The 17,306-nt window shown below is 35.6% G+C and overlaps 1 protein-coding gene and 1 pseudogene across 5 annotated transcripts in view; one reads left to right on the top strand and one right to left on the bottom strand.

Annotated features, from left to right (window-relative positions):
* Positions 1 to 7,792, top strand: part of LOC141507910 (uncharacterized) — a 244,758-nt gene extending 236,966 nt beyond the window's left edge. For all 5 annotated transcript variants that reach the window (XM_074216045.1, XM_074216042.1, XM_074216044.1 and 2 more), the window contains one exon: positions 6,401 to 7,792. In XM_074216045.1, the coding sequence (XP_074072146.1) occupies positions 6,401 to 6,655 (255 nt within the window). In that variant the 3' untranslated portion in view covers positions 6,656 to 7,792. The remainder of the gene's footprint in view (positions 1 to 6,400) is intronic.
* A 7,041-nt stretch (positions 7,793 to 14,833) lies between these two features.
* On the bottom strand, positions 14,834 to 15,859 carry LOC141506404 (nucleoside diphosphate-linked moiety X motif 17-like; annotated as a pseudogene).
* Positions 15,860 to 17,306: the final 1,447 nt, after the last annotated feature.

The following is a 17,306-nucleotide window of genomic DNA, read 5'->3' as shown; positions in this document are numbered from 1 at the left end:
ACTTGATACATTGCTGTTGACTTCTGTTGGACTTGAAATCAGAAAGCTTTAAGTCTGAATTTTGCCTTAGAAACTAGCTTTGTATCCACTTAACCTTTGAATTTTAGATAATTTGTGTGACTAGAGTTCAGGAAACATTACAGGTTCAGGGAAGGGGCAGGGTTTGCCAAAGGTGAGGGTGTATGAACTGACTTCTGATTAGATAAATATGTAGTAATTCATACTTCCCAAGGAGACAGAGCTGAAGGATAGAAGGTTGTTGATTCCCTAAGACTTATAGAAAACTTAGCAGTTCTGCCTAGCAGAGTGGTTGCCCAGACCCCCTAAGAATGAGCAAAACAGGAATGCTAGCTTTGGACCTTTCCTGAAGAATATGATCAGAGTGGGGGCTCACAGCATTACCTGGTGGTTAAACGCTGGTGTAAAATAGCAAACAACTGATATAGTGAATAGTATAATAAATCTTTTGCTGAACCAAAAAAAATGTAGAATTCTCTTTGTGCTGTATATTTTGTGGCACTTGGATTCCATACTACAACATGGTGATTATATAGTTATTCTCTCCACTTGTATAAGCTTTCCCTTGACTTAGAAAGAGAGCTATAGCACTGCTGGAACCAAACCATTATTATCTTAGGGATCTTCTTAAAATATCATTTTTTTTCTGATTTTTTTAAAAGGTGGAAAGTTCAGAGGGCAGAGTCAAGATAGCAGGAAAAAAAAATGCAAGGACTTACCTGAGCTCTCCCAAATCCCCTCTAAACAACCTTAAAATGATGCTTCAAAACAAATTCTGGAATGGCAAAATCAACAGAAGATTGGATGAAACAGTTTTCCAGCTGAAGACAACTTAGGAGGTTAGCAGGAAAGATCTGTCTCACCAGGGTGAGAGCAAAACATAGTCCAGTACAGATTGTGCTTTGTTAGCCAGCAGTAGTCCTTGGTGATGACTGCATTAGCAGCTGGGATATCCAGTGCTCTCAGTCAACTCACAGTAAGGGGAGCAGGTAGTTGTTTAAAAGATTATAGGGGAAGCTAGGTGGTGCAGGGGATAGAGCACCGGCCCTGGAGTCAGGAAGAATTGAGTTCAAATGCAGACTCAGACACATAATATCTGGCTGTATGACTTAGGCAGGTCATTTACCTCCAATGCCTTGCAACCGCCCCCCCCCCCCAAAAGGAAATTACAAGTAATCCTTTACTGGCACTACAGTCACAGGAGAGTGGAGATCCTAGTCAGGGCAGAAAAGAATGCTTGTAGTTACTTATATAGTCAAGGAAAGCAATGACTTCACCTCTCCTTAGATCATACCAGAACTAAAAACTTATAAACCCCCAGAACTAGCTCTGAAAACTGCTACACAAAAAAATATGAAGCTTGAGAGAGTGGCCCCTATTCTGGGAATAGAACTTTAACATAAAATGAAATGTCAAGAAATAGGCTGAGAAAATGAGCTAACAACAAAAAAAGAACCTGACTGTAGAAAGTTATTATTGTGACAGGGAAAGTCAAAACTCAGAAGATTCAGAAGAATATAATAAAGTCAAAATAGCTACATACCAAGTTACAAAGAAAAATATAAATTTATCTTGCCTGCCCTTCCCTCTAGCCCCCCAAAGAATCCCTGGGAAATTCAAAAAGAATTTTAAAAATCAAATAAGAGATAGAGAAAAATGGGGGAAAGAAATGATAATGATGCAAGAAAATAATGAAAAAAGAATCACCCTAAAAACAAAATAAGTCAAATGGTAAAAGAGATACAAAAATCTAATGAAGTGAAAACTCCTTAAAAAAGCAGAATTGACCTAATGGAAAAAGATGTATAAAAATTCACTGAAGAAAAGAATTCCTTAAAAAAGTAGAATTGGCCAAATGGAAAAGGATATACAATAGTTCTGAAGAAAAATTACTTAAAAGTTAGAATTGGGCAAGTAGAAACTAATGTCTTCATGAGACATTAATAAAACTAAGTCAAATAAAGGAAAGAAAAAAAAAGAAGAAAATAGAAACCTAACTCACTGAAAAAATAGATTGGAAAATAGATTGAGGAGAAATAATTTAAGAATTATTGTACTATTTGGAAACCACGATTAAAAAAAATTCCCAGACAGATGATCTTTCAAGAAATTATCAGGGGAAATTGCCCCAATATTCTTAAACCAAAGGGTAAAATTGAAATTGAAAAAATTTGCCAATCACCTCCTGAAAGATATCTCAAAATGAAAACTCCCCCAAATTTTATAACCAAATTCCAGAGCTCCCAGGTCAAGGAGAAAATAAGGCAAGTAGCCAAAGAAAAACAGTTTAAATATCATGGAGCCACAGTCAGTATAACGCAAGACTTAACAGCTTCCACATTAAAAAATCAGAGGATTTTAAATATGACATTTCAGAAGACAAAGGATTTAGGATTTCAACCAAGAATTACCTATCCAGAAAAAAAAAGTATAGTCCTTCAGAAGGAAAAGTGAACATTTAATTAAACAGAGAGATGTCTTTCAAGCACCTGATGAAAAGAAAATTTAACTTTCAAATACAGGACTCAAGAGAAGCATAAAAAGGTAAACAGGAAAAAGAAACATTAAGGAATTCAATAAAGTTAAACTGTTTACATTTGTACACAGGAAAATGATACTTGCATCTCCTAAGAACATTATCTTTGTTAAAGTAGTTAGAAAGAAGATAGATAGAGGGCACAGGTGAGAGTTGCCTATGATGGAATAATATCTAAAAATTAAAATTATAGAGTGAGAAAGATTCACTGGAAGAAGGGGGAAGGGAGTTGTACATTGATCCAGCCATTGTGGAGAGCAGTTTGGGACTATTCCCTAAGGACTATAAGACTATTGTTACCCTCTGATCCAGAAATACCACTAGTAGTACTGTAACCTGAAGAGATCCAAAGAAAAGACCTTTATTTGAAAACTGAGGACATAGCCATCAACTGGTAATTGATTGAACAACTTGTTGTATATGATTATGATAAAATACTGTTATGCTATAAAAAATGATAAGTAGAATGCTTTCAGAAAAACCAGGAAAGACGTAACATGAATTGATGTAAAATGAATCAAGCTAAATTAGAAGAACAATATACACAGTAACAGCACAATGATCAACTGAAAATAATTTAATTATTCTCAGCAATACAATGATCCAAGACAATTATGATGGACTTATGGCAAAAAATACTATTCACCACCATAGAAGGAACTGGGGGATTCTAAAAGCAAAGAGAACTTTTTAATCTTCTTCTATTTTTCTTGTTTTTTCTCGTGAATCTGTATTTTCTTTCACATGTGACTAATAATGAAATATGTTCTGCATGATTAGCATATCAAGTCATATGCTTTCTCATCGAGGGAGTAGGGATGAGAGAGAAGAAGAGAATTTGGAAATCAAATTTTTTTAAAACAATTTTACAATTGTTTTTACATGTAATTGGGAAAAAATAAAATATTTTTCAAAATAGAAAATCTTACCTGTACAATAATATCTATTGATTACTTAAAGAATTTTAAGTGAGATTTTCATTATAGTATTTGAGAGAAAACTGCTCACTACAGAACCTGATTATGCCTTTGGTTTACATCTCTTTTTTGTCAAGAGTTTTAAATATTTTTTTGTATTTGGAGACCTATCTGACTATACTAGGGATGATCTTATTAAACTTAAGATAAACATTTTAAATCAACAACAGTATTTTATTTACCTTTGTATTATCTATAATGCCTTGTACTTATAATGCATTTAACAAATATTTTAGTTTTTAAATGTTCTTTCATTTCTTATACATATTTATGGAGTTATTTATTTAATGTGGAAAATTTTTTTATTTTTATTTATTCATTTATCTTTATTTTTATATAATTTATATATTTTTATTTTTATATTTATATGTTATTTATATTTTTAATTTATTTCTTTAGCTTTATTTTAAGAATATTTTATTTTTCCCAGTTTCACATATTTATATTAGATTTATATTATTATGTACTTATTTATATTTTACATAATGTATAAATTCACATATAAATGTGTAATAAAATAATATAGATATATTATTTATATGAATATATAGCTTATATTCTATATTATATGTTAATTATGCACATACCAATGTATATTAATCATGTATTATTTATATATTATTCATATAATTTATTTATTTTTATTTTAAAGAATATTTTATTTTTCCCAATTTCACATAAAAACAATTTTTAACATTTACTTTTTTGAAGTTTTGATTTCCAAATTCTTTCCTCCTTCCCTCTTTCCCTTCTCTCTGAGATAGTTCATGTAAATCTCACCAGGTTTTTCTGAAATCATATGCTTGTCATTTCAAGTTAAATTTTTAAAACAAAATAAGAAGAAACTGAAAGCCAATAAAGTTCTTCACTTCTGTGTTCTAAATGTTTGTGTTAATAATATTTTGTAACGCATTGCTTCCTACAACTTAAATGAATTAATTGCAATTAGTTACTTTTGAATTTTGATGCACCCTACATTTTTCAAGGTCCAGCTCAAATATCTCCTCCTCCTCCAGGAAGTCTTTCCTGATCCTTCTTACATGAAAATGATCTCTCTCTCTCTCTTCTTAAATATCCCATGGAGCTTTGTCAGGTTCTCTCCTTTGCCCTAAACACATCCTAGCTATGTAAAGGGCTTTTCCAACCTTAAACATCTATGTAAATTATAACTAAAGCTACTATTATTATTGCCATGAATTATTCTTACTTGTGTGCTTTATTATAGCATTACTGGTTGGTTGGCTTTTTGAGAACTCATTCAATGTCGTTTTTAAACTTTTTCACAGCTCCTGCATAGCATAAGAATGCTTAATAAACATTCCCCTTATCAATAAATATTTGTCTATTTGAATTAGCTGAAAAGAACTCTACATTTAACCTTCCAGCAAAATTTTCTTAAAACTACCTCATCATAGAATGTATACCCAGAGTACCCAAGTACTCTGGATCTGGATAACTTGAATGCTATTTGTAAGGCATGAAGTACAATTCCTACAACTTAGGAAATAATATATAAATGCTTATTCACTTACCTCCTTCCCGCCCATTCACATATAAGAAAGCTGAATTTATGGGAGCCCAAGTCACACAGTTAATAAAGGTCAGAGACAGGATTCTGGATTGTGTGTCTGTTACCTTAAGACTAATCCAGCAAAGTCTTCATTGTTTACAGTTGTTCTCAATCACAGCAATTCAAGGAGGATTTTTCTAAAGTTTAGATAAGTTGTAATCTATATTGTGGAGGAAATATCCACATACAAACTTAAACCACTCCATGCATATTCTGTACATTTCAGGTAAAATTACATGTTAGCTGTTCCCTATGCATATCTCTGCTCCTACCTCCATGCCTTTGCCCTGTCTCAAGAAAACCCCCTCTTCACTTCTGCCTCTTGGAATCCTGAACTTCCTTTGCATTTCAAGTGTTATTTCCTACAGGAGATCAGAATGTTGAACTTGAAGTCAAGAAGACTTGAGTTCAAATTCTGCCCCAGACATGTACTAGCTGAATGACCCTGAGTAAGACATTAACTTCTCTTAGTCTCAATTTTATCATCTATAAAGTAGGAGTAATAATGTCACCTACCTCACAGAGTTCTCAAGGGGATCAAATGAAAGAACATAAGTAAACTATTTTGAAAACCTTAAGGTGGTATATAAATGCCAGTCATTATTACTATTATGAGTCCCAAAAATTATTTTGAATTTACCATATAAATGTATATATACATACATGTACATATATATAATAACCTACATTTATATAATGCTTATTATTTGCTAGACACCATGCTGAGTGCTTTATAATTTTTATCTCATTTGATCCTCATAATAGACAGCAGATTGAATCTAGTTTTAAATTTGAACTCAGATCTTCCTTCTTCAGGCCTGATCCTCTACCCACTTTGCCACCTAATTGTCAACTGTTTCCTTTGTGGGTTTTTTTTTAATGTTCATCCAACACAGTGTCCATTATGTAGTAGGTACTTAATAAGTACTTGTGCAATGAAATTGGATTTTAAAAAATCATGGATCTTAAAAGTGTTAAAGTCTGTAGATGACCAATATTCCTCAATACTTAAAGAAGCTCTGATTTCACTGGTGTAACTCCTCTAGTACCTATACAGATTGCAACTTCTCAGTAACAGAGTAGATGTTTTTGTGGCTGAAAACTTCATCCTCCTGAAACCATGAATGAACCTCTCCAACTTTTGTGAGAGTGATCCCACCCTCAGTCTTTTCAGTTTTGTAGGACCTATCTTCAATAAAGAAGATTCACCTCCTGGCCACTTTTAGAAATAGGACTATAATGGAAGATATTTAAACAAAAATACTTTCAATACTTTTTTTCCCCTTTCTCCCTGAACAGAATTTTAAAAAAGTGGAAAGTATCCTTAATAAAGATCATCAGAGCAAGGGAATTTGTAGAAATAAGGAGAAAAATGCCCAGGATCTAGATTTTCTGCCAAACCCAATGTCTACTGGAGCACGACCGAAGATGAAAGTAAGTGACTGTATTATAGAATGTCCTTTCGATTGTACTGAGAACCACCAAAGAAATGTTATTTATCATGAGGGAGAAATAACACTTTGTGCATGCTTCATTAGTGCTGCTTTCAATTAACTATAGCACAGGCTCTGACAATGTATTTTTTCATCATGGCATGCATATTGGTATGTGTAAAGAAAAAGTAATTCTTAACACAAAGAGAAAAGGGGGGAATGTACAGTATATGATCATTTTCTTGTTCATGAGACAGTGGCTAATCCATTAGAGTGAAGGAAGAGATATCAGCTGCTGTATGTTAACTCTTTAACTCTCAATAAGTATCCCCAGAGTCCTGCCTGTAGTCTCATTCTCTCCACAGCTGTCCCTCTATGGATTGTTCCACCATTGAATAGCACACTCCATACTGCTCGAAGTCCCAGGAAAGAGACATCTGGTTTGGGAGAAACCAAATCCACCAGCCACCATCTGCTGCATAGAAATTTTATATATTTGTGTAACCCTCTGCCTTCTCTTTTCCAAATGAAATCATTCCCATTTTTTAAAATTTTGCTTATATGCTACCTATTAACAATTGAAGAGCATTGTACTGGAACAATCCTTTTCTATCTTTTTTTCCAAACTTGTAGTTATTTCCATGATTGAAATCACTAAATCCCATCTCTAAGTGTCTCATAACACTTGTTAGTTATGGAGTCCCTCAGTAAGTAGAACCTCATGTTTATACCAGCTTTGAGATACAGAGAGAAGCTTGTTTTGTGAAACAATGATTTAGTAGAACCACTTTGGGGATCTTCTGAGATATACTTTAAATTCTTTCAATATTATATCAACTTTAAAAATTAATATTTTATTGGCTAATACTAAAATTGGAGTCTACTAAAAAAAATCCTGAGATTTTTTCTTTTGTACTTATAATTGACTAGTTATTCTCATCCTGTCACTGCATAAGCCCCTAATATTTTCCTCTATTAGAGTTTTATTTTGTTCCTGACCAAATTCAGTAAATTTTCATGAAATGAAACTTAATTCCTGTTTTCTTAGGTATTCTGGTAGAATGAAAGTTCTTTGGGGGTGGGGATTATTTTTCTTAGCATTGTACTTGGTCTTTAGTACACACTTAACAAATGTTTATTGGTTGATTGAGGTGTTAATAAGCTTAATAGGGTAATGTCACATGAGGACTTAATCACCATCTTTTTATTTCTATTAGATAAACTGACTTGTAGTAGAAACATCATTCAAAGTTTTGGTTTTTACTTATCCCCAATATATTTTTCTTTACACTTATCTGATTTGCTTTATGTCTTAGTTTTTTTTTAATTTTACTTTTTTAAATTGTTTTTCTAAATATAGGTAAAAATAATTTTCAGTATTCATTTTTATAAAGTTTTCCCCCACCACCCTCCATCCCCCTCCTTATAGCAAGTAATCTGATATAGATTATACATGTTGTGTCTTAGTTTTTAAAAAAGTTTTGATGCTATTTGTTTAAATAATCATTTTAGAATAAATCTCCTTTCCCTACCCCACCCTCAGTACTCCTTCTTTTGTCACAAAGAACAGTTAAGCAAAACCAACTGACAAAGTAACCATTTCTGAAAACGTATGTTTGAACTCATGTCCTCAACAGAAGTGGGGAGTGTATTTTCTCAGACTTTCTCTAAAGCCTCAAGCTTGCCATATGCTGACACCAACTTAGTTATCCCATTTGTCTTTTTGTCTCAACTAAAGGGTCTTTCTTTAGTTTATCAGTTGTATTGAAATTAGTTTGATTCCATGTGTGGCTTTTGGCAAGATATTTAACTCCCTGGACATCAATTCTCTAAACTGTAAAATGAGGATGACTTCAGTGGCCCTTCCAGCTAGGGTTCCAGATGGGCTGATATTCCTACAATCTGATAATCATACATTTTTTTGCTATACACTTTTTTCTGCTTGAGTTGGTACATCTTTAGAACTTCATCAGCTCTGTAAAAGAGATGCTTATGAGAGTTACAAGTCAAGGAACCAGGTAAATAAAAAGAATTGCCACTTGTGTTTGGCAAAGATCCAGTGACTTGAAGACAAACACCTCATTGGTTTCTTGGTGCTACTGATGATTGTGTCATATTGGTATCTCTGAGATGGGCACAAGAAATTCACTTCTGCCTCATCTCATTTGTTTGGTCAGGATGTTCCCAAGCTAAAAATAAAATTCATATGGAAGATCATATCACACACACACACACACACACACACACACACACACACACACACACACACACACTAGAAGTTTCCTCACCACTTCTCCAGATGTCAAAGCTACTTATAAATCCCAAGATCATCTTTTTCTCCTTCATCTCATCGACCCTCCCATCCATTAGGCTATTGTAGCCCCTACAATCTCCTTTTCAAAATAGCTCTTACCTGGTTATTATGATTCAGAATAGGATCAGGATATGAAGTTTTGTTAGAAACTTGCTTAATCCTCTTTTGGAACTCATTCTAGTAAAAAAAAATATCAAGTGGCATAAGTGTTTAGAGCTTCCAAACCACTTACTTTCCAAATTCTACAATTTAAAAAAAGTAAAAGTGACCACAGCTTAGCTTTCCTGTAGTCTTATGCTATTCTTATAAATACTACCCAAGTAGCTAATGAGCAACAAAAAGACAGATTGTTCATGTTCAAAATGAAAATGTTACAAATTTAGTTAGGTTTTCATGACATTTTGGCCTTGTTGAATCTCATTTTTGCTTAAAGAATTTTGAGATTAAGCCCCAGGGGCAAACATCTTAAGTAAATATGATGGGTTCTAAAAGCAGACAGAGACTTTCATTGCTTTCTATTAGGGGAAAAAAAAGGAGTATATGTATTGCGGATGGAGATGATAATATGTGAGAGTAGGTAGGGAATGGACCTCTCTTTTGACTAGTTCAACAAAGAAGCTCCTTCTATCAATGCATGTTGGCACCTTTTCTCCAACTATAGTCTTAGAGAGTTGTCTAAAGTGCTGAGGTGTCCAATGACAGCCCCTCTATGTCAGGGGCAGAGCCTGAACTCAGATCTTCTTAGTTCCAAAGCTGGCTCTCTAACCACTACATTACACTGCTTGTTATGACAAATAATAGAAATTAATAGTTTAGTTTAGCTCTATTAAAGTGAGGAGGGAACGATTGATGAATAATAGTAAATTTAGGAAAACTCCCTCAGTTTAAGAAGGGGGAGGGAAGAGAGGAAGTCTATTGATTTTTTTCAATATTAGCAATAAAAGTTTAAAAGGAAAAAAAAGTTATTATCTTTACCTTTAATCCTACCCCATATTCTTTGCATCTTAAGGGACTATAATCTATTGAAGAGACATCTGGGACTTATTTTAGCTACTGTTCTAATGGTGTTCTAAATTCTTATTACTCTATTTTGTAGGGAGCTCTTAATTATCCTAGAGTACATAATCTAATTTGTAGATCAGCCCATTCTGAAGTAGGCTGACTATAAAAGGCAGTTTGGGCATATTGGGCATTGCCATTATTCAGAAAAGAAGTACAATTTAAGACAGGAACTGATGTAAAGGGAAGGAGGTCAAAAAGAAGTATTTTACTTTAGATGCTGACATTGCAATATACACAGTCCTTTAAAGTGTTCTGTCATCACTGGCATGTACTGGAGGCACTATCTGTCAAGAAATATTTCTGCTAACAACTGATCTGATAGAAACAAAACACTCCAAACAATATGAACCAAGTCATTATTGAGTTGGAACATAACCAGTTGGACATGCAGAACATTCTATTTGCCTCTCTGGAGCTGCAGATGTGTGGACAATCTAATATAAGGACCTCAGTGCTCACTCTTGAGCTCTGTATATATTCCGTGAGTGATTGTGAAAGAACATGGCTCTCTCTGGCTAACTGCTCTGAACTCAGATCAACAATGCACCCACTGAAGACACAAATGAGACTCGTTTTTTTATTGATCCCTTTTTTTTTATTTGCTACTTGGACATCAGTCCTCCCACTCACATTTATTTACCATTCTAGTCTCTAATTCTCAAGATTAAAAAAAAGATGGCAGTATTCTAGATTTTTTCTGGTGCAGTGAGAAATTGTCATCTTTCAGTTCCAAATGTGGAAACATCTAAATGGAAATAGACACTAAATAAGTCTTGAAATATAAAGGAATTATACCATCATTTTCCCGTTTCATTCACCTCAGCAAGAATTTCCTGAATGCATACTGCTTGCTCACAATCTGCTCAGGCTCCTGTCTTGAAATACCTTACATAAATACCTTACATTGTTCAGAATCGGAGATTCTATTGAAACTTCTCTTTCAAAGATCATGTTGATCTTTTCAGCCTCTGCTGAAATCTAATGTGGCTTACCCTTTCTGTTGATATTGTATTCTCCTTTGGTTTTTAAGATATTTCACTTATGTTGGTCATATTTTATTTCTCTAAGGTATCCATTCTGTCTTTTTCTCAGGGTCCTTTTTCTATTCCTAACCCCATAACATGGGCATGCCCCAAGGCTCTATCTTTGGCTCCTATCTCTTCACTATATCTACATTTCATAAGATCATAAGGTCACACATTTGGATTAGAAAACAAGTATTCTTAGAGACTATTCAATCCATTTTCCTTATTCTACACATAAAGAAAAAAGACCTGAATAATTTAAATAACTTGCCCAAGATCACACAGGTGTAAAGAACAGAAGGATTCAAACTCTATGCTTCTACTTCCATATGGTCTCTACTCAGCTTTGATTTTCTTCTGGCAGTATTGACTACTGATAAAGCTTTCTTCTTTTAAGCAATAATTGATACAGAAAATTTGAGGGGTGAAGGGGGTGGGAAAGGTAGAATTGGACATGGAAATGAACAGCCGATACAAATGGACAGCATGCCAGATAACTATTCAGTCAACTCCACTGATGTGTGACTGATGAGATTCTTGGACCTACTCTATTTGTTCCTTACCTAACTTCTGTGAATTTTCCCAGAATTTGATTTATTCCATATTCTAGCATGCATTTGTAGTTTCTGAGTACCTTCTGCCAATCTGTTTATTTTCCTCAAGGGTAGGAACTTTTCTGGCCAACAAGTATTTGGTGATTCCCTCCAACTTTCTTATCCCCCAGTAGACTATACCTAGGAAGTCAATCCATCAGCTCCTCATTAAGCCTTCACCCCCCAAATGCTTGGATAGAATCTGGGAAACTTGCCAAAACTGGCCCAACTCTATAGCATAGGATAGTGCAAACTTAACTGTCTGTTTCCAATAGTCATTCCTCTTAATCTCAATGTGAATACAGTCTCTAGAAAGAGATCCTATTTTCCATGAAATATGAGATAGCTCCTTAGTTGACTCAGTGTACAAGTGAAGACACCACAGTCTTAAAAGAGGGCATACTGTGGAAAATTATTGTCTCCTTCTAGGAGGGAAAAAATGGTATTGGGAACTGGTATAAATCATTCTGTTACTTTCAATAAATTTAATGAATTATGATTTCTGGGATAAACCAGATTTTTTTTTTTATATAGACCTAAAACTGAAGGTATTGCAGACAAGCTGGGCCAAGGCAGCCATTGCTATTTTACACATAAATTTCTTGAACCTGCTGATCATACGACTAACTTACTGAGAATAACTCCCTGATAATCTTCTGGGATGAATTCATTCAGGAATTCCAGCAAACTTTGATGATGCCTAGAAGCAGAAATGCCAGCTAGAGGACATAGTAGTAAAATATACTAATACTTTCAGGGGCATGACTAAGACCTCCCTTAAATCAAGTGAGTTTATCAGCCAGTTCTGAAAAGAACTGATCAAAGACAAACAGCGTCAATAACCCAAACAGAGATTTTTGAGGTTCATTCACCAATTTTGGGATTGAAGCTTAGTTCAGACTTAGCCAGGTCTGGACTCAATACTCCATTAAGAATTAATCAGTTTGAGGGTGGAAGCTGGGGAAAGAGAGAGGAGATACAGGAAAAGCTACTATCTAGACAGGATTCAGGAAAGGGATGAATAGAAGAGTGTCTGTTTCACTCAGGCTACCACACTATTACACCTGAGTTGTTCAATGGCCCTGGATTCCAAGGAAATTATAATTCTTAGAACACTTTATAGGTTGGTTCATAGGGGGAATGATGAACTCAGCCTTGAAAGAGCTTTTGTAGTACCATTAGAAATTCATGATATCATTAGCCTTCAATATTCAAATACTAAAATACATCCATCTAATTTCATTGATATGGGTATACCTCAAAAAAATACATATTACACCCATCCATAACTCCACATCCTATGTGATGTATTTTCATGAGTTTGCATGGGTCAAGGAGGAGTCTTTGCAGTGTCCAGGGTACTTTCCTCATTTTCTCCAGATACTACAAGGACTTAAGAGTGCCAAAGAGGAGTGACTAGCCCATTTTCTCTAATAATCTTCTATTTCATGATCATATCTTTTAATTCAACTCTTCTCAATCCTTGTTTTTTGATGTGCTGTAATCTACTTATCACAACCATAGACTCTCTCTATTACCCTAGGAGTGTAACACATTTTCAATTCTTAGGAGGTAGTAAGTTTCTATACCTCACTGCCATACTACATGGGGAAACTTGGTATAAAAACATGAGCCTCTGTTTCAGAGCAAGTTTGAAATGTTTACAAGAACTCTACAGCTTCCCAAAGCAATTTAACCTTCTCCCCCCTTTTCAATTACAAGCCCACTTTTTTTGTCCCTTTGTAATATCGGGGAATAGCCTCCCCAACACACATACATGTTGAATTATTATCATGACTGTCACATGGTAGGCACTTTACAGATTTTATTGATTAATTTTTTCAGTTGATTGTTCTAAACAGGTTATTTGTCAAAGATCAAAATAAGTCTACTAAGAGATTTTTAAAAGACAAACTGTAAGAGTTTATTTCCCCCTGAGTGTTTTCACCAAGATATGTGTGTGTGTGTGTGTGTGTGTGTGTGTGTGTGTGTTTCTCTAGGATGAGGATCTTCCCTAGCTAACTTTCATGTTGCATTGATAATTCTCTCTGATTTGCTTATCTCTGTAAATGCAGATAGCCAGAATTAAGTTCCCTAGCTCCACTTTAACATCCTTTAGCTACCTGGCTGGGCTTGAGTTTAAAGTGAGGAGAGAGGGGGTAATTACAACCATTTCCACTAGGTTTTCAGAAGCAGGGCTATGATCACTCAGCCTTCCTCTATGTAGTCTTGTCTCAAGACATGGCATGGGGGCATCTGCTGAACTCTAGACTTAGTTCATCACCTACTAGATACTTTTATTTCAGTATTCCTCTAGGACCTAAAGTTCAACATGTCTGAAATTAAAGATAAATCTTTCTCTTTTCTCCATGAATTCCTCATACCTGTTAATGATCTGGGCTTCTACTCATCATCTGTGCTTACAATTTTGGAATCATCTTTGATTTTTCTCCTCATCTTAACCAAGCATCAAGATCCTTTAGTACAGTCTTTACAAAAGCTCTCTTTCAGATCCCCCTCCTTATCATCTCTATGGCTATGATCCTCATTAAGGCTTTCCTGATCTTTTGCTTAAATGAATATCAAATGCTAACAGATCTCGACTTCCAATCTTCCCTCTCTAGTTTATCCTTCATACCACTGCCAAATGGCCTCCCCTTTACATAGGAAAGATCATGTCATGCAATTGTTCAAAAACCACCAATGGCCTACAGAGCCAGGTTGGCTCCCACATCTTCCCATAAAGGTTCTAGAGATCTCAGGGTTCTAAAGATAGATGTATGGCTCTATTCATTCACATTGGAATTAAGAGGGATAGTTCTCAAGAGAAGTTGGTTAGGATTGTACTGTCATGTGTTATAGGACTGGGCCAACCTTGGGCAAATCCAGTTAGAGACTAAATACCATCTGAAGGAGAAGGGATTAATGACAAGAAGATAGATTGACTTTAAAGGGTTTGCTGATTATCTTTTAGCTAGTGTTATTGCCTAGAGTCCCTACTGGCTTTATCCTTCTGACTCTATCTTCCCCACCTTTCCGTATGGAGGCCCAGATACATCTTTTTTTTTTCAGTTGCAGCTTTTTGTACATAAATGAGAATAACCAAAAGACTCCAAAGATGACCCTTACTCCTTTCTCAGTTTGACTGAGGATGAGATGAGGAAATCTACCTCCTCTGCCTCTCTAAGGTTTGGGATGGGAGAGGAGGTAGGTTTTTTTGTCCTGTTGCCTGGTTCTCTAATTACATATAAATAAATATATATGTATATATACATATATATTTAAGTTGATGGTGAATCCCCAAGGCTTCCTTATCCTGGGGTCTGAGTTTCCAGTGGGATCCATAATCTTAGTTATGGTCAGGGAACTCATTCTGCACCTTTGGGGGGGGGAGACATTCAGTACCCCCCTCCCTTAAATTCACATTTCCCTCTTTTATGACCTGTGTTTTAATTTAATTTCATGTTTCCAAAGCTGTAGGAATGTTCTCACTGACAATAAAGGTTGTGAATCCTATGTATGTCCATAGGGAAACAGAGAGTGCCTCATCTACTTGGTTTTCTTGACATCTTTATTTGAAAGATGAAGCCTTTGTCTTCTTTGCCTCCTTTGCTGGTTCTGAGGAGAGTTGGCATCCAATGTCCAGTTTCACTTTGATTCTGGCTCTGAGGAGGAGTGTGTGTGTGATATTTTTGAGGATCTTTTCAGATGTTGCAGCAAGAGCAAATTTGGTTCCCATACTGACCCTCTCCTCATCCCGCTGTGTGTTCTGAGATTTCCAGAGTAGGGTAGAGGTAGGCAGGTCCAGGCTTTGGGTCACATCTCCCTGAAGCTCTACTGCCTGAACAAAGGGTGGCAGGTACTGAGAGAGAGATTCAGACTTGTCTGGTCCATCTTCAGAGGCTGCCACTGCTGCCAAGAAGTCTGGTTTCAGCCAGGCATAGGCATTGACCTCTTCCTGGTTTGGTTGGTTCCGATCCTGGAGCTGCTGCTCTGTTTCCTGAGAAGTCACCAGTACATAGAGAATGATGTGGTAGCATCTGGGATGGCCCTCCCATAGTCCCCAAAGGGAACCAGGAGTACTGGCCTTGGGGCAGTCGCAGTCCTGTCCTCTTCCCACAGCTCCCAAAGTCCTACACACCCAGCAGCTCCTCCTCCAGCTCCACGTGGCCCCCTGGGGGGACCCAGAGGTTGGGGGCAGAGTGAAAGCTCAGGGTCCTTCAGGTCAGGAGCACGGTCTTGTCCCAGGACTGCAGGATGATGGCCACGGCCAAGTCCACGCCACATTCTGGCCTGGGCCTGGGCCCCGCGGCCCTGGGCCCCAGATACATCTAATCACTTAACATCAATGAACTTTTACAAAAAGATATTTATTTTGAAGATATAGCAAGAACAAAAGTACACATATTTCCCTCTAACATTTTAAAGGCACACTCTCCCCTATCTCACTTTGGTTTTTTGGGAGGAGAGGGCTAAAATTGAATTGCATCCCCCATATGTCACTGATCTTCTAATGGATACTGCTGAACCATCATTCTTGAAGATCATCCTTTCGCCTTGGGCAATGATGTTGATGTGACTGCCAAACCTGGATACTGGAACCTGAAATTCCGGGAAGTCACAATGCCTAGATACTTACCTCTAATCCCTTTACCTAAAACAAAGAACAAGTACTGAAGCTAGTAAAAGACACAGGTTTGTATTTTGAGGTCACATTTTGGCCTTTGTGGGAAGACTTCAAGGCTCTTTACATTTCCTTTCATCAGACACCATCAACAAGAGTTCAAGAAGTCCCTACTAAAAAACACTAGAGAGCAAAGGAATAAATGGATTTTTTTCTTAGAATAATAAGCAGTATCTATCTGAAACCATCAAGAAGTATTATATGCAATGGGGATAGGCTAGAAGCATTCCCAATAAGATCAGGGATGAAACAAGGATACGCATTATCACCACTACTATTCAATATTTTATTAGAAATGTTAGCTTCAGCAATAAGAGAAGAAAAAGAAATAGAAGAAATTATAATTGGAAAGGAAGAGACAAAATTCTCACTCTTTGCAGATGACATGATGGTATACCTAAAGAATCTCAAGAAATCATATAAAAAACTAATAGAAATAATTAGCAAGTTTAGCAAAGTTGCAGGATATAAATCCTCAACATTTCTTTATATGACTAGCAAGATGCAGCAGAAAGAGCTAGAAAGAGAAATCCCATTCAAAGTAACTTCAGACAATATAAAATACTTGGGTATTTTTATACCAAGGCAGACTCAGAAAATTTTTTAAAAACAATTACAAAGCACTACTCACACAAATAAAATCAGATTTAAATAACTGGGCAAATATCAACTGCTCATGGATAGGCCAAGCTAATATAATAAAAAAATGACAATTCTACCTAAATTAAACTACTTATTTAGTGCCCTACCAATCAAAATTCCAAAAAATTACTTTAATGAGTAAGAAAAAATTGTAAGTAAATTCATATGGAGAAATAAAAGTTGAGAATTTCAAGGGATTTAATGAAAAAAAGTGCAAAAGAAGATGGCTTAGCCCTACCAGGTCTAAAATTATTTTATAAAGCATCAGTCATCAAAACTGTCTGGTATTGGCTAACAATAGAGTGGTGGACCAGTGAAATAGACTAGGTGCAATAAGAAGAAATGATTATAGTAAACTGATGTTTGATAAATCCAAAGAGTCCAGCTGTTGGGATAAGAATTCTCTCTTCGATAAAAACTGTTGGGAAAATTGGAAGTTAGTATGGCAGAAA

The sequence above is a fragment of the Macrotis lagotis genome, chromosome 1 (genome assembly GCF_037893015.1).
Source record: "Macrotis lagotis isolate mMagLag1 chromosome 1, bilby.v1.9.chrom.fasta, whole genome shotgun sequence".
NCBI classification, from domain to species: domain Eukaryota; kingdom Metazoa; phylum Chordata; class Mammalia; order Peramelemorphia; family Peramelidae; genus Macrotis; species Macrotis lagotis.
Note: the sequence above shows the minus strand (reverse complement) of the source record. Positions and strands in the feature narration are given on the sequence as shown.